This window comes from Ceratotherium simum, chromosome 1 (assembly GCF_057802395.1).
Source record: "Ceratotherium simum simum isolate JZ-2026a chromosome 1, ASM5780239v1, whole genome shotgun sequence".
NCBI lineage: Eukaryota > Metazoa > Chordata > Mammalia > Perissodactyla > Rhinocerotidae > Ceratotherium > Ceratotherium simum.
Window position 1 is genome coordinate 37,183,970 of NC_141900.1, and position 25,215 is coordinate 37,209,184.

A 25,215-nucleotide genomic window follows, 5' to 3' on the forward strand; every position below is an offset into this window, starting at 1 on the left:
CTGCTCCTGGGCAGCCGTGAAGCTGGCGGCTTGTGAAGGCGGCGTTTTTTCTCTCCAGAAGGGAGTTTCTGCCTCTTCCACCTCGATTAGGATTGTCCTTTGTTGCAGGAGTTCCTCTTATCCAGTTTTCAGTTCTCTCTCTGGGGTAATTTTTCCATGAGTAGTTGTAAATTGGCTGTGTCTGCGGGAGGAGGTGAGTTCAGAGTCCGCCTACGCTGCCATCTTGATTTCTCTCCTGGTTTATCTTACTCTTAAAAAATAGTCGGGTGCCAAAATATTCCCACAGAACGTCCAAATCAAGAGAAGAGAAAGGAGTAAATATAGGTTTCTGTAATCAATTTTATTCATGTAGAGAGATGTTGTTTACAGCTTTAAAGAGTTCCTGGAAAACTTCAACCAAGTAATGGGCATCTTACAAATGTTTTTAAGTATGTAATTATGATACTCATCTTTTGAATTTATAAAAATCAGAAACGTCCCCCAGAAAGTTTTGCAATGTGACAATGGAACTAAAAATATAACAGCTACAGCTACCACCTACTGAATGCTTGGTTTCATTTGACAAAACAAATAAGTATTTTAAAATATGTTTTAAAATAAGAGGGCTTATGCAGTGGTAACCTCTGCATGTCAGAGCCTGGTGACACTTCCCAAACGTCCTTGCTTCCCTCACGACACCAGCCAGCCTCGGCCATTTGACTACCGTGCCAGTTCAATCAGTTGCAAAATAAAAAGGAAAAGGTTGATTATGTCCACGTAGATGTTCAGGGCTGCAAAAACGTACTCTTCAGGGTCCAGGTCAGAATGATGATGCCGCCCTCCCACCATGAGCTGCACATCCATCACCAAGTACTTAGAGAAAAGAAAGAAGAATTAGCTACTTAAATTGTATATTCCTATTAAATGTGTCCTAAATTATCTGGAAAATTTATTTTAGCATCAATAAATTTATTGCAGAAAGTCAGTTTGTGGCTATATCTGTTACTCTTACAGCCTCAACCATTCATGATGTCCCCAAGTTTGTACTCTATCTGTTAGAGCAAGAGCTTTGTTCTCCTGAAGCCGGCAGGCAGGTGGGTGGGGGTGGGGATGGGCAAATCTGTGAGCCTTTCTCTCACAGGTGAGGTTATGTGTTGGAAGGCAGATTGGAAAGTGGAAGAGTAAGATGAGCTGGGATCGTTGTCTCCCCCAGACCCCCAGGGAACAGAGCTCAGGACACCACCCAAGATACAACCAGCCCACAGGGAAGCCCCAGTCGGGATTCTGACCCCTGGGAGCATTTGGGGGTGTGGCACCCCGCCTCACCCCCACAACTCTGGTAGTTAAGCCTCCCCCCCAAAAAAGTTTCAATTTCCATCTCCTGCTATTTGTTTTGTGTTGAGTAGACCTGCCTGAGTCCATGAGAGTTTTTGCTCTGCCTCCAAACTGGCAACAGAAACACCAACATACCAACATACTTTTTGCATGGAAACAAACTATGCCTAAAACAGGACACAAGAGCTACAACAGCAAGCATCTACACACAAAGGCTGGGATCATAAGAGTAAAGGAAAATGAGCACAAATCAGTTCCTTTCATAAAAGGAGAAGAAAAAAGAAAACTGAAATGTACATACTTAACCTCCTGGTCTAAATTTTTCTAACATTTGAAAGATACGACATAATTCTAACAACATCAAAAGGGAACATGATGAAGCAAAATGTGGAAATTCTTTAAGCTTGGTGATAATACATGAGCTTCATTACACCATTCTCTCTACTTCTGGGTATGTTTGGAAATGTCAAAAATAAGTAATTAAAAAAAATAAAATCCTGAGAGACGTGACATGATAAAAGCATAAAATGGAATACCATGCAGCTTTTAAATAGAATGAATTAGTTTCCTGCTGGTAATACGTGCAGACCATTATTTTTTTAAGTGAAAAAGCAAAAGCAGCGGGGCCGGCCCGGTGGCGCAAGCGGTTGGGTGCGCGCGCTCCGCTGCGGCGGCCCGGGGTTCGCTGGTTCGGATCCCGGGCGCGCACCGACGCACTGCTTTGGCAAGCCATGCTGTGGCGGCATCCCATATAAAGTGGAGGAGGACGGGCACGGATGTTAGCCCAGGGCCGTCTTCCTCGGCAAAAAAAGAGGAGGATTGGCGGATGTTAGCACAGGGCTGATCTCCTCACAAAAAAAAAAAAAAAAAAAAAGCAAAAGCAGAACATTGTATATAGTATAACTGTGTTTGCATAAAAAAAGAGATATATGTTTGTGTGTGAATAGCCAACACAACGTTGAAGCAGAACAAAGTTGGAGGACTGATGCTACCCAACTTCAAGACTTCCTATATGGCTTTAGTATCAAGACAGTGTGGTATTGGTGAAAGAACAGATAAATAGATCAATGGAACAGAATAGAGAGCCCAGAAATAGACCCACACAAATACAGCCAACTGATCTCTGATGAAGGAGCAAAGGCAATACAATGCAGCAAAAACGATCTCTTCAACGAACAGTGCTAGAACAACTGGACATCCACACACAAAAATATGACACAGATCAAGGGGCCGGCCCAGTGGTGTAGTGGTTAAGTTCACGTGCTCTGCTTCGGCAGCCTGGGGTTCGCAGGTTCAGATCCCGGGCGCCAACCTATGCATCACTTACCAAGCCATGCTGTGGCAGGCATTCCCCGTATCAAGTAGACGAAGATGGGCATGGATGTTAGCCCAGGGAAAATCTTCCTCAGCAAAAAGAGAAGGATTGGCAAGAGATGTTAGCTCAGGGCTAATCTTGCTCACCAAAAAAAAAAAAAGAGAGACACAGATCTTACACCCTTCACAAAAATTAAAGTGGATAATTGACTTAAATATAAAACACAAAACTATAAAAATCCTAGAAGATAACATTAGGAGATGACCTAGATGACCTTGGATATGGCAATGACTTTTTAGATACGACAACAAAGGTACCATCCATGAAATAAATAATGGGTAACCTGGACTTCATTAAAATTAAAAAATTCTTGACAACGTCAAGAGAACGAGAAGATAAGCCACAGACTGGGAGAAAATATTTGCAAAAGACACATCTGATAAAGGACTGTTATCCAAAATATACAACAAACTCTTAAAACTCAACAATAAAAAAAAAACAACCCAATTAAAAAATGAGCCAAAGAACTTAACAAACACCTCACCAAAGATACATAGATAGCAAATAAGCACATTAATAGATACTCTCCATCATATGTCATGAGGGAAATGCAAATTAAAATAACAATAAGATACCACTACACACCTACTAGAGTGGCCAAAATCTGGAATACTGACAACACCAAATGCTGGCAAGGATATGGAGCAACAGGAACTCTCAGTCATTGCTGGTGGGAATGCAAAATGGTACAGATACTTTGGAAGATGGTTGAGCAGTTTCTTACAAAAATAAATATACTTTTACCATATGATCCAGCAATCACGCTCCTTAGTATTTACCCAAATGAGTGAAAACTTATATCCACACAAAAACCTGCACATGGGTATTTATAGCAGCTTTATTCCTAACTGCCAAAACTTGGGAGCAAAAAAGATGCCCTTCAGTAGGTGGATGGATACATAAACTGTGGTACATGGAGACAACGGAATATTATTCAGCACTAAAAAGAAATAAGCTATCAAGCAACAAAAAGACATGGAGGAAGCTTAAGTGCATATTACTAAGTAAAAGAAGCCAATCTGAAAAGACTATGTACTGTATTATTCCAACTATATGACATTCTGGAAAAGGCAAAACTTACAAACAGTAAAAAGATCAATGGGCCAGGAGTTGGGGGCACAGGAGGGATCAACAGGCAGAGCACAGAGGATTTTTAGAGCAGTGAAAATACTCTGTATGATATTATAATGATGGTTTCATGTTATTATACATTTATTCAAACACAAAGAATGTACAACACCAAGAGTGAACCCTAATGTAAACTATGGACTTTAGGTGATTATGACATGTCAATGTAGGTTCATCCTTGGTAACAAATGTGCCATTCTAGTGAGTGATGTTGATAATGGGAGAGGCCATACATGTGTGGGGGCAGGGGGTATATGGGAAATCTCTGTAACCTTCCTCTTGATTTTGCTGTGAATTTTAAAAAGTGCCCTAAAAAAGTGTCTTTATAAAAAAAAGAAGAAGGGGGAAGAGGAGCAAGTCACCTGGAAGGGGTTTCCAGTGAATTACTGACTCTACTTGACTGCAGGCCTAGCACAAGGGCCTAGGGGGCGCTGTCAATGCATCTACATACCCTTTGCCAAGGGGAGGGAGAAATGGACTTACAAGTGAGAAGATCACAGTTCCAAGTCCAGCATACAATAGATGCAACCACTGCAAAGAAAGGAAACAATTGTATATTAAGAACAAAATTTGAAATAACAAAAGGGCTCACTTAGTTCACTGCTGTTCGATAAGGACCCAATATTAATAAAGTCAAATCTGTGGAGAAATTCCTCCTTTTTGAACATAATCAGTCAACAGCATCCATCAATTCCATTCAGCGAGCAAATGAAAACTAGCCTTGCATATGCCAAATAAGGTTCATCAAGTAAGTGCTAAACATCTCATGCATGGTAGGGCAAGTAGAATGTACTCGTAGATATGTTTCACTTTTTGTCCCATCCACATAGCCCTTATGGAGAATTTGCCCTACCCTCAGCCCTTGGAACAGGTAGCTCTGGGAACATAGTGACCCTCACACCCCCTTGCTATAGCTGATTGACAAGAGGTAGAAGACATCCCCTCCAACAGCAGCAAATCTCTTAACTGACCAGGAACCTCTTATATGTGACCAGGATCAAACAGATGTGCCAGGCCAGTCAGAAATCAATTCTTGGGATAGAGGGATCCAAGCAGCAGAGGCTGTTGAGTCATTAGCTAATGCTGGAGCTATTACTGTACAAACAGAGGTGGCCAATCAACTCAACCCAAGATAGGAAGGCGGGTTTCCATTTCTGTGAATCTTGGGTCTTCTTCCCACCTAGGGGTTCCATGAGATTCTCTGGGTCTTTGCCTCAACCTAGTCCGAGCAGTATCTGTTCCTTGCAACCAAAACAGCCCGGATCAGAATATGGGACTGGTCTAAGAGTCAAAGGGTTTGGCTCTATATGGGGAGCACATGAGGAAGAGGTGTAGAACACCTGAGAAAAATAATGGCATTCACTCTTCAGGAGGAGAAAGCTGGTCCTAGAGGGATGGGCAGGGCACTCTGCTAACCAGGGAAGGTTCTTGGTGAAGGAGGGAAATCAGGAGTCAGTGACATGGTCTGGGAGGCACAGTATTTCCAGACTGAGCTAATAGTAGGAAAACATCTGATTCTTGGAGTCTAAAGAACTCAAAATTGCCCAAGTCAAACAAGCCTCTATACTTAGGACAACGTTCTGTCAAAGTTTTCCATTTAAACACATGTGTAAGATTATATATTGCAGATATTTGTGAAAGAAAATTTAGAATGGAGTTCATATATCTGGTAGGAAACACAGTTTCTTAACTGTACCTAAGTGGTATTGTAAAGACCTATGGAACCCACCTAATAAATATTTGTACTATTACTACCAATATCTGTGCCTCCATCAATAATAATAAATGGAGAGCTCTGGCCTTTAAGGCATATCTTTGTCACGTCTTTGGGTTTATCTCTAAAATATAGATGCTGTTTCTTTAGCAATTCAGGCAGAACTGTTGGTTATATGTCTGAAGATCATTTAACAAGTCCACTCATTGCCAAAGAAACTCTTTGATTCAGCATTTGGACCAAGCTGGCCTTGGGGCTTTAGTCAAATGGTCACAGGCTCCAGGAGTCCTCAGTGGACCTGGCCTCCAGTAGGGTGTCCACACAGGAGCCAGTCACAGCCAGACCACGGGGCCAGATGCTGTGCCTCTACCTCTCCACACCCCTGCAGCCTCAGTCCAGAGACGGTGCCCGGTGGTGGAAAGAGCATGGGCACTGGAGTCACCCAGATCTGGCCTGGATCCTGCCCCTACCACTTACTCCCTGTGTGAACTTGGATGAATTATTTAATTTCTCTGAGCCTGTTTTCTTATCTATAAAACAGATGAGATATGTGTTTTTCAGGAATGTTATGAGAATTAAATGTTATGCCTATGTGAAAAACACATAAGCCTATGTCTGATCTAGTAAGAAGTCAATGAATATAGTAAAGCAAAACAAAAAAAGAAAAAGAAAAAAAGCTGGAAGGAGCCTCCTCTAGGCTACTGTTGGAAAAGTCTGAACAAGCCCATCTCTCCATTCCTGTTACTTCAGAAAAGCAGCACACATGTAGAGCAGAAGGAATCTGACCTGCCCTGTGGGTAGGTTCCCCCAAGACCCTCTTAGGGAAGGACAGCTGTAGTCTAGGGTAGGAGCTCAATCTTCATGCCCCAGACCTCCTGTCCATGGTACCCCCAACCACACCACCCCAGGCGGCCACGAGCACGGGCCTCACAGACTTCCAGCTACCAGGAGGAGAGTGTAACTGACCAAGAGCCCTGGTGGCTGTGCTGTGCAACCCACTGCAGTTTACTCCTGGGCCACACTTCCCCTTCTCAGGCACTGGTGGGAGCAGCAGGGCACTTCCTAGGAGACATGGGACTTCTGTGACAGTTGACTTTAGCTCAAGGGCTCCCTGATGGCCTTGCTGAACTTCCCTTAGAAAGCACCATGTCTAGAATACTTCCACTTGACCTTCCTTCCCTCTCCTTCACTTGGGGTCAGACATGCTGTCTGGTCTGACAGCTCTTCCAGCCTTGTCACCCCTGCTTCTCTCACAGACATCTCTCCATTAAAGTCCTCATGCTTCACCCATCTCAGTGTCTGCTTCTCAGAGGATCCAGACTAACACAACCAGCACTTCACCCTGTATGTCTCACAATTCCCTGAGGTTTCCAAATGAGACCCCACTTACATATGACCGTATGAAGAGTAAGAGAATTCCATAGACAATAAGTACGAGGAGTAAAACGAACAGCACTCCATTTAGCAAGGTGAAATCCCACTGAAGAAACAGAAACACACAAAAACAACTCAGTTATCAACTTTAAGGAATTTCAGGATGTTTAGAGATACTTCTTACACCCCATAGACAGAAACTGGCCCATTTGCTAATAATTTATCCTGGCCAATTCTGAAAACGATGGAACTCCATTGGCCCCAACCACTGAAAAATGCTACATAAAAAGTGTTGTAGGGGCTGGCTTGGTGGCACAAGCAGTTGAGTGCGTGCACTCCGCAGCGGCAGCCCTGGGTTCGAAGATTTGGATCCCGGGCGCGCACTGATACACCGCTTGTTAGGGCATGCTGTGGCGGCGTCCCATATAACGTAGAGGAAGATGGCCACGGATGTTAGCTCAGGGCCAATCTTCCTCAAGAAAAAAGGGGAGGATTGGCATCAGATGTTAGCTCAGGGCTAGTCCTCCTCACACACACAAAAAAAAGTGTTGTATTGACTGGACTTGCTTCAGGACAGAGAAGAGGGTAGGAGTATGGATGAAATACTAAGAGTCACGAATTGATAATTTTTGAAACTGGGTAATCAGTAAATGGGGGTTTATTATACTATTCTATTTTTATATTTATATGAAAGATCCTCTAATACAAAAGGCACCTTAAATACATAGGATGTAAATTTGTATGTATAGTATCATCATAATTATTCATACTTGTGTGTGTGTGTGTGAGGAAGATTGGCTCTGAGCTAACATCTGTTGCCAATCCCCTTCTACCTTATATGGAACACCGCCACAGCATGGCTTGATGAGCAGGGTGTAGGTCCACGCCCGGATCCAAACCTGCGAACCTTGGGCCACTGAAGCGGAGGGTGCAAACTTAACCACTATGCCACCAGGCCAGCCCCAGTTATTCGTATTTTTAAAAGCATGTACATTAGAGAATGTGCATGTGCAAAAGATGCATGTGCAAAAGAATACATAGGTGGAGTGAAATAGACCCAGATGTTAACTGGGTACCTTTTTCATGTTTGTATTCATATATTTTAATAAAAATATATATACTAAGCTTTCCAAAATTAGTTAATGATTCTTTTGTAATTTTTAAATTTATTAATATGCTTTTGGGTTTTGCTTTATAAATCAATGACAAAATCAGCATGGGGGAGATTAGGATTTTTTAAAGAAAGGGGATTATTCATCTTCCGGCCTCAGAAAATTTGGATTATGCAGCAAAAGAAGAGCTTTGAATTTAAGATATTTTCTTGCACAGGCATTTTCCTAATTCCTCTATTTCCCCCCTCACTCCCCACCCTTAACACTCCCAGAGAATAATCTAAAGTACCAGTTGGCCAAGTGTGGCTCACAGATCAGCAGCATCAGATTGGGATGCAGATTTGGGAAATGCAGATCACTGGGGAAATGCAGATTACTGGGCCCAGAACTTCTGAAGCAGCAACTCCAGGGTGGAGCCAGCAATCTGTTTTAACAAGCCCTGCAGGCACTGCTAAAAAACTTTGTCTAGAGCTGTGCATTCAATACATGAGGCTACTGAGCACTTGAAATGTGGCTAGTTGGAATTGACATGTGCTATAAGTATAAAATATGCACTGGATTTGAATTTTAGTTTGAAAAAATGTAAAGTATCTCATTAATATTTTTGTTATATTGATTACATGTTGAAATGATAACACTTCCCATATATTGGGTTAAATAAAATATATTATTAAAATTAATTTCACCTGTTTCTTTTTACTTTTTTAACATGGTTACTAGGAAAAGCCAGAAGCTAGAAAGTGAGGAGCCATGGAGGTGAGGCCCACAGGACAGCAGAGAGCAGGAGGGAGGAGGGAGGAGAATGGGTCAGGAGGGGCAAAGGAACATATCCACACAATCCTGTATGTGTGGGAATCAGAAGTCTGTTTCAATAATACGTACTTTGGTTTGAAGAGCAAATATAGTGAGTGATAAGGTCACCAGAGCGGTTGCTGCCGTTGCCCATAGCACCTCATCAGCACTATAGAAACTAAAACCAGAGACTGTGATTATTGTTCACATACATTCAAAGAAAAGCACATGCAAAAAGAGGAATGTGTATCAAAGACTTACACTGATACGGCTCCCAGCAGCAGACCTTGAAGAACTGTCTAAAAACAAAATTCACAAGAAATCAGAAGCCTGATTCCTGAGGCCCAGAATCCAGAGGAGATGATTTGAATGTGTGCGTTTTCACAGGGTCTAGGGAGCAAGTGGGAATATGCACAACCCCAGGGCACAAAGCAACAGGGAGATTGATTATGGGAAATAAATAGGAGAATGAAACATTTCCTTAACATTCTCCCCGAGACTTACAAGAGAAAATTCTTTATTGGTAAAAATTTCTTAGAACACAATGGTAACTTTCAACATATTTAGTGAATTAAACATGTATTAATTAGGAACGTGGAAACCAACGGAAAAGTTTATCTGTAGACCGTATTGCCATTAATCAAATGGGGCCATCCACACAGAATAACATTTTATCAGAGCAGGATACGCTATTCCTACTAACGCTTCACCAACAGTTGCAGTCCCGTCCTTTCCCATAGTGCTTGGGTGAGAACAAAATACTTCAAACCTCAGATGTGGGATGAGGACTGAGACCGTCTCAGGACCAGAGGATGAGGCTGGAGGGCATTTACCTACAGACCGTGGAGCTGCGCCTGTAGGGGCCAATCCAGGGCTCGGAAGAGGGCTGCACTGGGGCTGTACTGGGGCTGGAGGTTTCCCATGGTCCAAAGGGAGCCAGGGATGGGGTGGTGTGGGAGAAAGGCAGTGGCCGAGAGCCAGCAGGCAGGCAAGCTGGAGGATGAGACCAAAAAAGGTAGCGAGGATGTGCCCAGGCCCACAGTCAGGCTCCAGGACAGTGGGCAGGCCCCGTGAGAGCTACAGTGAGCAGTGGCTGCAGGGCCTGAGGACATTTCCCAGCTGGTATGACACTCCATCAGAGGCAAATCCAGAGACTCGGCTGACCCGCTGGTCCACGGCAAGAGCCAGGGAAGAATCCTCCAGTCTCAAGGGGGAACAATGAGGACACATCCTAACCGCAGTGCTAGGACTGCTAGAGGGACTTTGAACTTCTGCAGCCGGCCAATGACCTACAGTCGGAGACAATCGGATCAGAGACTGGAAAAGAACTGGAGTCCCGAGAGTGCTGGCTTGCCTCTCTGGATTTCCCAAACCCAGTGGGGAATTGCCTGATTCTCTATTTTGTTAAACTTACCAAAGTAAGCTGGTTTTATTTCCATTATAGGTTAAAAAAAAAAAAAGGAATAGATTTTCACGTACACACGACATTTTAATAACGTGCTTGCTTCTGACCCTCCTCTCAAGATTAATTTTCTTCTTCTACTTGCTCAATTGCATTATATTTGCATCATATTTCTCTACCTTCAGCAGCACATGAAAGAAGTGTGTGCGTGTGTGTGTGTGTGTGTGTGTGTGTGTGTGTGTGAGAGAGAGAGAGAGAGAGAGAGAGAGAGAATGAGGAAGGGGGATGGGAGGGAGAAGGAGAAGGGATGATTTCAAGCTGGAAACCACCCTTCAGTTTTCCGAAGAGTAGGAAAGGAGTAACAAGAGGCCTTCGAAGTCACACCTGCCTGATGGCTTCAAGAGCTCATAACATGGGCTCAAGGGGCCAAAATTCTATGGGACAAAAATCTGTCTTCAGTGTGTGAGTGTTTTCATTTTTTCCCTCAACTCCTTTTCTGAAATGGTTTTCTCCATATATTTCCTAACACTTGGCCAAGATGTAAAGTCTAACAAATATAAATAATTCTTGGCCCCTCTATAATATTTCTTCTCTTAAGCTGTTACCTGCTTTGGGATAAAGAGTAAAACCTCGGAGATGAAAGTTTCCTTTGAGACCAATAAATTTGATCTCTTTTTGTAATAAACTTTAAAACGACTGAAAATTTTAATTTAAAAAATTCAAAATTTTCTGGAAAAAATACCCCCCCACAAACACCCCCGCCCCATTGCCACTGCTCCAGGATTCCCAGTATCTTCCTCTGTCTGGCTTTTAGCCCCCGCCCCTCCTGAGTGTTGACCATGCTGTCAGTACAGGAACTGGGAGACCCCACTTGCTCACCTAGGCAATGAGCAGGATATCCATGCCAACTAAGGAAGGCCCCTCAATGCTCTGGAAGCTGAGGAAATGCCCAAATGTGGGCATCAGAGAGCCTCAGGAGGAAGCTGGTCTTCCCAGCATATAAATCACACCAGACGCTCCGCGGTATGGATGCTGAGAATCTCATCACTGGCCAGGCGTTCTTACTCGCTTTGACCACCAGGAGGCGCAGATCCAAATCTAGGCTCATCACCCTCAAGCATAGGACTACGCATTTTGTGCGCTCATCAACCACTGGCTTTATTTTCCTACCCTTATTTTTTCTTCCATCAGATTTCCCCACCAATTTATCTTATCTCCTTATATTGTGGGTATTTTTATAAGCTACCTCAAATCTGATATGGAACCAGATGAGGAATAAATCAATTGGTAAGTAAATCTTCACTTGGAAGGGTGGTCAACAGCGCTTGGGAGGAAACGCAAACTCTCCCAGAGAGAATCATTTGCCGACACGCTGCATCAGTGTACACTGAGACTGTTCTGGATTTTCCCAAGAGGAGCAAACGCTTACTATCAGAGAGTTTCAGAGACACCACTGGCTCCAGGAGGCAAGAGGTTTGGCCTGACTGGGAAGCGGAAAGAAGAGTCAGGGAGAGGGGTAATGATTCTTCCATGTTACTGCGTTCCTGAGGAGAGCCCTGTGACCTTCCAGGGAGCTAAGCCCTGGGTCGGGATAGGGGTAAAATGATAAAAATTCAGATTCTATTCGGGTTTTAAAAATCTAGGAGCTCCAGGTACTTGCTGAGAGCTGGCGAGATTCTGGAGCCCCTGGGGGCGCCCCAGAAAGGAAGTTGCTGTAAGAAAGGGAGCGACACAGTTTTCTGTGGCCCAGAGCGGCACTGATCCACAAAGAAAGAGCTCATGTGGTGAGGCCTTGTGAGTGGAAGCCCCACAAGGAGGTTGGCAGCCAGGAACCAGATCACCCATAAATGACCAGAGCCAAGGACCAGAAGCCCCCCAGTCCCCAACTCTCTGGTGCTGGAAAACTGAACTGAGATGCAGGGCAAGGAAATGGGCAGAATCTGAGGTGAGATGGCTTCTGCTCCCAGTGAGACTTGAAATAGAAATGAAATACATTTTACAAAAATAAAGAAAATTGCATTTCTTGCACAAGAGTTTGTGAACTAAATGAGGACACACTGTCCATAACAAAATGTGTTTGTTGTGTCTGACAGAGGCCAGCGACAGTCAGGTTAACTGTTCCTGAAATGTAGCCCACACTCGGGAGGGGGTTCCCCCATGTGGCCTCTCAGGGGCAAGCTTGTGGGCACAAAAGAGTAGCCCAGGGTCCCCACATTCTCTAGCTTATTAAAAGGGTGTGGATACTATCTCATAATTAAGTTTATAACTTCATTACAACTAGAATTCAGCCAAGAGAACGTCTCATAAATAATTTCTATCTGTACTATTCCACAAGAACATTCTCCAGAATAAAAGGAATGGATTTAATAGTGTGACAAAAATATATTTCAGAGGTGAGCTACAATGGGTGCTAACAGAGTTTACTTACAAATAATCCCAGGAGAATGTAATTTGCAGGCACCCGACGGCGGACATTCCCACAGCAAGCAAGTACAATAAGTACAACAAAAAATACTGGCCTGAGGATAATTTAAAACCATGTGTTATTTGCTTCCAGTGATGATAGCATCTGATATAGGTAGATAGATAAAGATAGAGATATATATCATTATATGATATTATCTGGTAATAAGTATTGAAAAGTAAACAAAAATATAGATTACTTTTACCTTATTATTATATATATATATTTTTTGGTGAGGAAGATTAGCCCTAAGCTAATGTCTCTTGCCAATCCTCCTCTTTTTCCTGAGGAAGATTGGCCCTGGGCTAACATTGTGCCCATCTTCCTCTACTTTATACATGGGACGCTGCCACAGCATGGCTTGATGGGCGGTGCATAGGTCCACGCCCAGGATCTGAACCTGTGAACACCGGGCCACTGAAGAGGAGTGCACAAACTTAACCACTATGCCACCAAGCCAGCCCTTTTATTTTATTTTAGCTTTTAAAACTAAGTTTTCTCATTGCCATCCACAGACAGCTTGTGGGTTCTTTTTTTTAATTTTTATTTTGAAATAATTGTAGATTCACAAGAAGTTGGAAGGGACAGAGAGGCCCCGTGTACTTTTTACTTAGTTTCCCCCAATGGTTACATCTTACATATTTATAGTATAATAGCAAACCAGTAACTTGACATGTACAGCGTGTATATATAATGCTACGTCATAGAACTGTGACACAAATCTATGTGTAGATACATGTAACCAGCACCACAATCAAGATTTGGAACTATCCCATCATTAAAGCATCAATAAAGATCTCCTTCGTGCCGTCCCTTTACGGTAAAACACACACACTGGCTTGTTTTCTATCTCTAAAATTTCTCTTTCTAAAATGTTGTCATTTCAAGAATATTATACCTAATTTTAAATAGTTAAAGAAAATCAATAGCTAGTAGAAAAACCATTTTTTATTATATCCAATAATACTTACAAGATTGCATAGGTGAACCAGGGATTCTTGAGCACCCAAACTTTTAAAGCCTTCCTGATTAAGAAAAAAATTAATATAGTTTTACACAATAAGTAGTTTATTTTGCTAATGAATGTAATATTTAAGTAGAAGTAAAACAATCTCATGAGAAGAAAGCGAGAAATCCTAATGATTGACAATGACAGATGGGGAATGAAACAGTGAAACATATAGCTATCGCTTGCTTCTTAAAATAGATTCCTAAAAAGATACAGTCATAATAAGTGGTGAGTCAAATTTGGATAAATGCAAATGTCCTAGTGAAGTTTCTTTTTAAAAAAAATACTGAGATTGATATGTGTGCAAAGCAAAAGAAATCAACTTCTCATATATTTGTTTTGTAAATATAGATTTTCATAGGATGGGTTTAAGCAGTGACGGATTATAGTCCCTGAAATAATTTCTGCATTTCACAGTGTTCCAGCCTCCAAGGACTCTATAATCTCACCTTTTTTCCTTTATCCAGTTTTATCTGTGGAAACAGCTCAGGGAAAATAAAAAAGAAAATAGTGCCCAAAATAAGAGTAAGAAAATAAATTCTTGATTTAGGAAGTTGAAGTAAAACTAGAAATCTAACAACACCTTAGTCTAGGAGTTGCCTCAGAAAAACAAAGCTACAGAAATATCATATCCTATGAGTGATTAAGAAAAAAATAGATAGTTTTTTAATGATCAAAATTAAATAGAGCTGATTCAATAAGAATTAATGTGAACAACTTAATATTTAATTTACATCAGTAATAAAGACTTACCAGAAAAGAAACATGCTGGTAATCGCCCCAGTGACTATCAACTGAGCTGACAGGATGAGGAACACTTTTACAATGAAAGCTGAGGAGACAGAAACATTATTTTTATGACACAATATTCAAAAATAAAAATATAAATGTAATTACCTATTGTTGATACTTAACGAAAGAAATTTTTCCTCGGATTTTTTGAGGATGGGAAAGAGAGTGCTAGTTTAGAGTCAGCAAATGGGATAACAACAAAAATACAGCTCTGCAGAACTTCTGGAAAATACTCAGTCCGGATTGTTAGAGGTGTTTTGTTGGCGATCTGAGGGTTTATCCATGGAAGGACAAACTCAGGGATTTAATTATTTACTATGCACACCCCGTCCTCCTTAGGACCGAAAGTGATCTGAAAGTCTCGCAGGCCCATCATTAGGGAGCCAGTTACACCCCTGCATAGAATGGAGAACAGCGATGCCTCAGGGACTGCTGGCAGAGAGGGCGTTTACTCCTCTGGGGGATGGACTTGGGCTGTAGGGAGTTCACAGAGCTTTTCCACCACTTTGCTCTCCAGCCTACCTGCCTTTAGCAAGTCCCTTCCCTTCTACTTGTGCACAAACTAGATAACCTGACAAATTATAAGACTAAGGAGTTCCAGGTAAATGGCATGCCGAAGCAGAGTGCAGAGTATGTTGGCATCTCTTTTTGCTTACTTCCTACTGCACGGGTTTTCCTGAGGCCTGCTGAACACGGTGCTGGTAATGATAGTTTACTTTTTTGTAGCTTTATCCCAATTTTAGAAGGGAAAAAAAGAAATAATGCTGCTTAAAGCTGACTTACAGAACCATCAACTATGTCCTTTTGCTAAGCTGTTTCTGTGCATAGGAAGTGTGACAGCAAAGAAATGGGACTGAGCTATCTTAATCAAAATACCAAAACATGTGTACCCAAATGTCTGCTGCCTACGTTGAAATATTCATTTAGCTAACATTAATTTCACATCTACTATGTATCAGGGACTGTGAGGGAATAAATATTAAATGTGGCCCAACCTCATAAGACTAGACATATAGGAAATCAATGGAGTAGAACTGAGGGCCCAGAAATAACCCCTTACATTTATGGTCAATTGATTTTTAACAAACGTGCTAGAACAATTCGGTGGAGAAAGAATAGTCTTTTCAACAAATGGTGCTGGGACAACCGGACATACACATACAAAAGGATGAATTTGGACCCCTTCTTCATGTCACACGTACACAAAAATTAATTAATTAGTTTAAAATGGATCATAGACATAAACATAAGAAATAAAACTCTGGGAAGAAAGCATAGGTGTAAATCTTTGTGAGCATGGATTAGGCAATGATTTTTTAGACATGACACCTAAAACACAGCAAAAAAAAAAAAAAACAGATAAATTGGATTTTATCAAAAGTTAAAGCTTTGTGCTTCAAATGACACCATCAAGAAAGTGAAAAAAATCACACAAACTGGGAGAAAATATTTGCAAATCATATATCTGATAAGGGACTTGTATCTAGAATACCTAAAGAACTCTTACAATTCAATAACAAGAAGACAAATAACAATTAAAAATGGGCAAAGCTTGTGTAGTGCCCTCCCACATTGACGCTGGGCTTGGCCACATGACTTCTGTTGGCCAGTGAGACATTAGCATGTGTGCTGAAAGCAGAGGCTTGATAAACCACTTGCACATCAGGGCTTGTCCACCTGGTATATTTCTTCTTGGGACCCAGCTGCCATGTGATGAGAAGCTCAAGCCACAAGAAGAGAGCCAACAACCAACACCAACTGCCAGCCATGTCAGGAAGTCTTAATGTCCACTGCAGCCTCAGCCGCCATCTGATTATAAGTGCGTGAGAGCCCCCAATCAAGACAGCACAAGAAGTGCCCAGCTGAGCCCAGTCAACCCACAGCATCATGAGAGATAACAAAATGGTTGTTATTTTCTAAAAAGTGAGCAAAGGATTTGAATAGACATTTCTCCAAAGAAGATATGCAAATGGCCAATAAGCATGTGAAAAGATGCTCAACAACATTAGTCATTAGGGAAATGTAAATCAAAACTACAAGGAGATATCCATTCACAGACACTACAATGGCTATAATAAAACAGACAGACAATAACAAGTGTTGATTAGGATGTGGAGAAACAGGAACCCTCATACTTTGTTGTTTGGAATGTAAAATGGTGCAGCCACTTTCGAAAAGTTTGGCAGTTCCTCAAAATGTTAAACATAGAGTTTACCATTTGGCTCAGCAATTCCTAAGTATTTACCCAAAAGAAATGAAGACATATGTCTACACAAAGGCTCATATATGAATGTTGATCACAGCATTATTCATAATAACCAAAAAGTAGAAACAATCCAAATGTCTGTCAACTGATGAATGGATAAACAAACTGTGTTCTATCCAAGCAATGGAATACTATACAGCCATAAGAAGGAATCAAGTACTGACACATGCTACAACATGGGTAACCTTGAAAACATTAAGCTAAGTGAAAGAAGGCAATCACAGAAGACCACATATTGTATGATTTCATTTATATGAAATATTCAGAATAGGCAAATCCATAGAGACAGAAAGTAGATTAGTGGTTGGCAGAGGCTGTGGGGAGGAGGGGATAGGGAGTAGCCTGCTAAAGGGTATGAGTTTCTTTTAGCAGTAATGGTTGCACAACTCTGTAAATATACTAAAAACCATTGAATTGTACACTTGAAAAGGAGTGAAGTTTACAATACGTAAATTATATCTCCATAAAGCTGCTTTAAAAAATTGTAGCCTTCTAGCCCTGCAACTCTTAATCCATTATTCTGCTATACTTTTCCTTTTTTTCTATAGCATTTTATTTATTTATTTATTTTTTTGTGAGGAAGATCATCCCTGAGCTAACATCCATGCTAATCCTCTTCTTCTTGCTGAGGAAGACCGGCTCCGAGCCAACATCCATTGCCAATCCTCCTCCTTTTTTTTTCCCCCCAAAACCCCAGTAGACAGTTGTATGCCATAGTTGCACACCCCTCTAGCCGCTGCATGTGGGACGCGGCCCCAGCATGGCCGGAGAAGCCGCACGTCGGTGCGCACCCGGGATCCGAACCTGGGCCGCCAGTAGCAGAGCGCGTGCACTTAACCGCTAAGCCACGGGGCCGGCCCTCTATAGCACTTTTATCTTTATATGTACTACATAATTTTTTTTAAGTATAGAATTTTTTAAATGGGGAGGGCCTAGCCTCTGCGATCCAAGAGAGGCAGATAAAATAACTAACTCTAACAGTGGTGAGGAGGCTTTACATAAGTTTTCAAATATAACCGCTTAAGCCTCATTTCCTCATCTGTAAAATGACACTACCACTACTTCATTTATAGGGTTGCTGTAAGGACTAAATGCAATAACGTTCCCCTTGCACGACACCCGGTGACGAAGGCTTGGCACCTGCGGTGGAGGTGGCTAGTTGCTTAGTGACATCCATTCTACCCAGCTTCCTCACCATCCAATCTAGATCTTGTTAGAGGTGGCAATGGACCCAAGTGAAAACTACAAATAGAGGTGGCCACATGATCCAGGTAGGGTCAATGGCATATAATTGGAAACTCTTGGGTTTAGTTTCTGGGAAAGCCTCTGAAAAAAGGTCAGGTTTGGCTGATTCTTAGGACATCTATCCGTGAATGATGCCCCCTGGAGTTGTCAGGGCAGCAAACCGGCCTTGGCCTGTCTTTGCCTTTGCCTTTTCCTTGCTGGAAGCTTAGAACTTCAAAAGGCATCTTTCCAGCCACAAGCTGGAGGATGAGGGCCACGGGGAGATAGCAATGGGATTCAAAGCTTACAGTCTCTCTCAAGTTGTCTAGGCCCTAAGAAGGCCTAAGGGTGGCAGAGTGGTCACTGGGGACCTGCGGCATTTGCCTTGAACGGCCTACCTTCGAACTTCATATTTCATGAAAGAATAAAAAACTTCTCATTTATTTAAGCCACAGTTTTTTAGGTTTCTGTTACAGCTGAATATATTTCCTATACAGAATTAACATCTAGGCTATTGAATTAATATTCTTTAAAACTTAAGCCAATATTATGGTATCACCTTGTATGTAGGTAAGAACATTCTACAATCAATCAATGACTAATTCATATTTCCTAAGAAAACCACAAGTTATTCACCATAATATGTTTAGTACCAATTTCTGAACGCCCTGGGCAACTTGAGGGCCATTTATTATATAGCAACCTTGCATCATGTTTCATGGTAGAGTGTGACTGGGAAAAGCTAAAAGCAAATTAAATCTTTCTGACAATCCAGTCTGTGGAAACATTTTAAGAGAACATTTGCTTTTCTCTTCCAAAAAGGTAATTTCTTTATTCTCACCTCTGCGGACAGATGTTTCTGAGAACGGATCGGTTACAGTATTGCTGTCGTCTGGGGTGACCTCGTCTGAAATCTGTACCACATAGGTATCCGATCGCCCACTAGCCTTTGAGTGTGGATTCCCATGAGATTTTGGTCGCCCAGATGAAGGTGAAGCTGTGTAGGAGCGACCAGATTTGGTCTGGATGTTATTATCTGCTGCTTTCCGGACCAGATGTTGATGATCTCCAGAACTAAAGTCTATTGGCTCACTGATCTCCAAGTCCATTTTCCTGGAGGGGGAGAACTGTTATTCAGGTCCTTATGATCGCACCACTACAACCTTAGGATGCTCGTAACATTTAGATGATTTTTTCTTAATTTTAACTCCCTTGGTTCAGTACTTACCAAATCAGTGCTTAATAAATATTTGTTGAATGAATGATGAACAAATACTTTTAAGATGAAGCCTATAGAGTAAAATAACTTGCATTCCATTATGAAATTAATATGTTTATAAATTCATTCGGCAAGGAGTTAATAAGTTCCCTCTTATGTGCCAGGTGTGGAGCTGTTCTCATCACCTCTGCCCTCAAAGAGCTTACATTTTGAAAGAGAAGATAATCAAACTATCAATAACATAAAAGGCAATATAAGCAGGGCCAGGAACAATGGAGGATGATACAAGCGCCCTTAATGAAGTCTGGAAGAAGATACAGGGAGTAGAAGAGGTTGCCAAAAGCAAGAAGGTGAGGTTTAAGCCCAGACTGGAAGATGAGTAGGAGCTGGTCAAGTGAAGAGGTGGGGAAAGGTTTTTCCAGGCAGAGGAATCAGCCTAGACCAGCACTGGATGAAGAACACAGAGAGGGCAGGTTCCAGAAACTGAAAGAAATTCATGTGGTTGGAGCAGGGAGTTTGAAGGGGAGAATAGAATGAGGTTAGACAGAGGGAAAGTGGAGGCAGGTCACTGAGGGGCTGGAAATCCAAGTTCATCCTGAAGGCCATGGCTGTGGTAGGCAGAATAATGGTCCCCTAAAGATATCCTCCTCCTAATCCCTAGAACCTGTGAATATGTTACCTTACATGGCTAAAGGAACGTTCCAGGTGTGATTAAGTTAAGGACTCTGAGGTGGGAAGATGACCCTGGATTATCTGGATGGGCCCAATCAAATCACAAGGGTCCTTATGATCATACTTCAGAGAGAGGCAGGAGGATGAGAATCAGAGAAAGAGATGTGATAACAGAAGCAGAGGTCAGAGTGATCAGTTGCTGCCTTTGAAGATGGAGGAAGGAGCCCTGAGCAAAGGAATGCAGGTGGCCTCTAGAAGTTGGAAAAGGCAAGGAAATGTATCCTCCCTCAGAGCCTCCAGAAAGGAACACAGGCCTGCTGACACCTTGATTTTAGCACAGTAAACAGGATTTTGGACTTCCAACTTCCAGGACGGTAAAATAATAAATTTGTGTTGTTTTAAGGCATTACGTTTGTAGTAATTTGTTACAGCAGCAATAAATAACTAATACAATGGGGAATCACTGAAGGTTTTCCAGCAGGGGACCTTGAGGATCTGACTAGGCACAGCGTGGAGAATGGGCCAGAGTAAGCAAAAGCGGAAGCAGAAACGAGAAATCCAGATAAGAGATTATGGTGGGCTTTGCCACAGTGCTTTGCAGCGAACACAGTTCTTAGAAAACCAGTACTAAACGGACCAAAAATGGCAAAGGAAAAGGCCCCCATTAACCTCATGGGGACCTGAAGACTTGGGCAAGCCCCTGCTGCTGGCTTCCTGTCCCACACAGAGAGCCATGGGGGAGTTTGAGCAGGAGATTGCTGAGATGGCAAGGGCTTAGACAGACTGAAGACCACCGGGGAATGGTGTAAACAGAGGGCGTGAACAAAATCCCAGGCTCTCAGAGAGGCAGACTACATTTTATAAAGATGTTCTTTCTCCTCAAATCAATCTCTAAATTTTACAAAATTCATCGGGATTTTTTTAGTACTTAAAAATGTAACTCTAAAGTTCATCAGAAAGAGTAAATATGTGAGGATAATCAAAAAAAAAATTGAAAGAGAAGGATTATGGCAGGACGAGTAGTGATTTACCTTAGAAATCAAAATGTCATAAAGCTGTATAATTAAAAGTGTGGTGTTAGCATGGAAATAGATAAACAGATCAATGGGATGGAGGAGATTCAAGAAATAGACTCATGTATATATAAGAATTTAATATTTGATAAAAATGGCATTTCAAATTATTGGTCCATGGTGTTGGAATTAGCTATGCTTGACAAACAAAGTTTAATTGCTATTTCACATCTTTTACAAAAATGCATTCCAGATGAATTAAAGATATTATCATAATTAATAATACTGATAGATATTCTATAACAAAATATCAATGAATATTTGTGTAGAGCCTTTGTAAGGATGCTACCATAAAAGAAATGCTTGACAGATTTGGAGTAGGGAACACTTTAAATATTGTTACAAAAAGATACCAATAAATCTGAAACGCAAAATTGTGAAAATAAAGTTTGCAATATTTACTAGACTGTACAAAGAACTTTTTAACAAGGAAAAGATGGGCATCTCAATAGAAAGATGAGAAAAGAACATAAATACGCAATTCACAAAGGAAATTTAAATGGTCAATACACTTAGGAGATGATACCTCACAAATAACCAAAGAAGTGCAAGTAAAAACAATCATGAAATGTCTTTTTTTTTTTTTTTTTTTTTGCATAAAAGACTGGTAAAAACTGAGAAGATATTTCCCAGAGTTGCAAGGGTGTGGAGAAATGGGTAACTCAGGGCCACATGGACTCGTGTATTTTATGGCTTCATTGGTGTAAAAAATATAATGCAGGCTGGATTCATTGTATATTATATATTCATTATTATTCTAATCATTTTTTTTCCTCATTTTAAAAGAAGTTAAAATATTTTCATGAATCCTAAAACTATTGTGGGTCCTAGGCAATGTACCCAGTGGCTAAGTCAGCCCTGAGACAACCTCATGAGATTTAGCAAGTGTGTCAACAATTTTTGGTGAGTAATTGGCAGCATCTATCAAAATTCAAAATGTGCATGACTTTAGATCTAACAGTTACATTTTTAGGAATTTATCCCATAAAAATACCCACACAAATAGGCAACGATACATGTATAAGAAAACTCATTACATCATTCATTGTAACCACAAAAAATTTTAAACAAGCTAAATACCCAACATCAGGGGAATGATTAAATTAATTTTGGCACGGAAAGGCAGATATATATGGATTGATGTGGTAAGTCCACTCCAATACACTTCTGAATAAAAAAAGTCAGATTAGAGAGTAATATTTAGTAAGACCACACTAATATTTCATACATACACACGTTTCCAGAGACTGAAGAGATACCCTACAAACTGTTAATATGGTTATCTCTAACACAGCAGAGTTGGGGAATACACTCTGAATTGTATGAATTTTTATAATGAGCATTTACTATTTATACAAAAAAAGATATTTACATTTTGAAGAGAAAAAGAAATATTTCTCTTTTTGGTAAAATCTGGAGCTCCTCTGAGGAAAGCAGTCTTCACACACAGCAGAGAAGCACTAAAAGACGCTCAAATAACCAAGTTGGTTTCTTGCCCAGCCGTCCTGCAAATGAGAAGGAAGAGAGGCAGCAAAATTTTCAAAGCACTCAAAACCAAAAAGAAACCAACCAAAAATCAAAGGCAGCTGAGTTTTCCTCATGAAACTACAGTTGGCTGGTGCCTGAATCACAAAATGAGGCTTGTCCTCAAAAATCACCTGGTCCTCCAAAAGCTTCCCCAGCTCCTAAGCCAGCAGCCATCCAAAGGACAGGCAGGCGCTGGCACTGAGAAGCAAAGTTCTGAGAGACAGTTAGGGGAGTGGCAGTTGGAGCATGGGGTGGGCTGGGGACCGCACTGCCTAGGAGAGGGGCTCTGCGTCAAGTCCATCTGCCGAGCCTCCTAGTGGCCAGAGGGTCACGGCCAATGTGCTCTGTGCTGAGCCTCAGGGAGGCCTGAGACTGAATCTCCTGAATCTCCAAAACCGATTCCATGTCGGGGAGTGTCCTGAAGCCTTAGCAAAAGGCTTCTGGAGGACATGGTGTCCTCCCCACCATGTCATCACCGTCTCCCAAGCAGGAGGAAGATGCTTACAAAGCTCCACCAGGGACCCTGCACAATTATTTCAAATAAGTAACACTTGTTTATGATAAAGCATGCGTTGGTTTTTCTGGTGGATGATGACATTGGTGCCCTCTTGGTACAGAGAGATGCCTGCCCCGGGCTGCAGGCCAATGAGGAGCCAGGGAGGCCCGATTCAGCCTGCTTGGTGAGAGAAGTCAGATGACAAAGTGGGGGGGAAAGCGAGAGGGAAATGGGAGAAGACACTTGTCCCGAATGGAGATCGTTGCTGAGAAAAGGTCGAGTGATATATTAACACACTCATTAAACTGCTAATTAATGCGTGCCTACTGTGTACAAGGCACGGAGAAGTAGAAGAAATACAGAGACAAAAATGGCAAACTTCCTTTCCTCAACATGTTCCTAGTTCAGTGGAGGAGACAGGGGTACAAAGGTGTGCCCTGAGGTAGAAGGAGGGAGGAACCATAGCAGGGAACAGCTATTTAGAGTTAGGGAGTTGGAGAAAGGAGATGTGACTTCTGGCACAGAGGCTTCCTGGAGGAAGTGATGCCTGAGCCGATTCTGGAAAGATGGGTAGGGTCCACTGTGAAATGTTGGGAGGAAGCATATTCCAGGCAAAGAGAATACCCTGAGCCAAGGGGTGGGAACCATGGGGCACACACAAAACAGAAAGTAGTTCCATGAGCTTATAACATAGAAGGTCTGAGTGCAGTGGGCGACAGAGATATCGTGATGCCCCTCCTGAGGATACAAATGGAAAATTTTGGTCAGCAAGAATGTCTGCCCTGCCTCTCCCCTCTTTCATAGGTCTCACTCATTCTCTGTCCAGTCCACAGTCTCTCTCCCTAGTTCGTTAATGTTAATAGGCAACATAAGTTAATTACATTTGTTCTGAGATTACATGTCAGGGGGGTATAACTAATGACTTAACCAGTCTGGTCAAAAGCAATGCTTCTTCCTCCTCCTCCTTTCTTACCAGCCTCAGAGTGGACATTAATCAGGCACTTACCAGACATAAAAGCTGTTTACAACCTCACATGAATCCTTACAAACTCACCGAATCCTCCCATCAATCCTGTGAGGTATATTCTCTCGCTACCCTCATTTGACAGGGAGCATGTCCCTGAGCTATACAGAACAAGGGTACTGGAGGTCAGGGAATCCTCCACTGCCCGTACTCACCAAGACACAAAACGTGGTGAACAGTATCTCTTTGAAACCAGCCTGTGATATATCTTATGCACCTGCTTTTTTTTTAAGAGTTTTAATTAACGAACCATGCAACACGTAAATCACGCAAATTAAATAGACTTCATGCTGACCCTGATAAGCCCCTGAGGAACTTTATTTCTTTCCCTTAGTGTTAATTTTAAGACCTCAGGAGGTATTTATTTCTGTCTTCACAGCTCTACCTTCTCTTGCTCTCTTTCTCACACACACACACACACACACCCCCCCCACAGGCAGAATTTTCTTAGATATCCCCATAGGTACCAAATTGTCTCTACATGCTCCAGTTGAACCCTTCCCTAGCATCCAGGCTGGCTATCTCCTCGTTTCAGTCTGAGATCTCTCCCCTGGCACCTCACAGAGCCCTGGCCTGGCCAAGTGGGGCTCATGCTCTGCCTGAGGCACCAGTTGGGTGGCAGCCTTCACTGACAGTGCCATTCTGCGTTCTTGTCTCCTACCCATTTCCCTCACCTCCTGATTTGACCCCCTGTCACCTTCCCCGCGTAGCAGTCCTATTTGCACTCACAGCACCCTGCTCTGTTAACACTGCGGTACATCCGCACAGGAGTTTTATGATACTATAGTTTTGCTGCTTGGAGTAGAAGCCCCACTTATTCACTGAGAAATATGTGCCAAGCACAACAACTGATCAAATCTTCACACACCCCTGAGGCGGGCACTACCATCCTCGCTTTACAGATAAGGAGCTGTGTTGCAGTGAGGAGGTCCAGTTGCCAGTCCTTGAACTCGGTACTGTCCTCTGTGCACTACGACCTCCAGTTGGGAGAGGATTTTCAGGGCCAAAAAAACTGCCTGTATTTCCTTCTCTTCCATTTGATTACTTCTTCTTCTTCTTTTTTTTTTTTTAAATAAAAGTAACACATGATTGGTGAAAAATTGTCAAACAATACAAAAGGGTACAAAATGAAAAATGAAAGTCTCCCTTCCTCACCACTTCTGTTAGCATCAATTGTCAACAGTTTTTGTCCAAACAACTAAAAAAAGTGCTCATCACACACACCTAGCTTTTAAATT

The 25,215-nt window shown here is 41.9% G+C and overlaps 1 protein-coding gene across 1 annotated transcript; it reads right to left on the minus strand.

Annotated features, from left to right (window-relative positions):
* Positions 1-321: 321 nt before the first annotated feature.
* Positions 322-22,615, minus strand: LOC101398691 (protein lifeguard 2). The gene is made up of 10 exons (XM_087419907.1): positions 22,303-22,615; positions 18,808-19,079; positions 14,438-14,516; positions 13,647-13,700; positions 12,640-12,730; positions 9,071-9,108; positions 8,900-8,987; positions 6,922-7,011; positions 4,301-4,348; positions 322-852 (listed from the first exon to the last, which is right to left on the minus strand). Coding segments are annotated over exons 1-10 (915 nt in total). The 5' UTR covers positions 22,305-22,615; the 3' UTR covers positions 322-699.
* Positions 22,616-25,215: the final 2,600 nt, after the last annotated feature.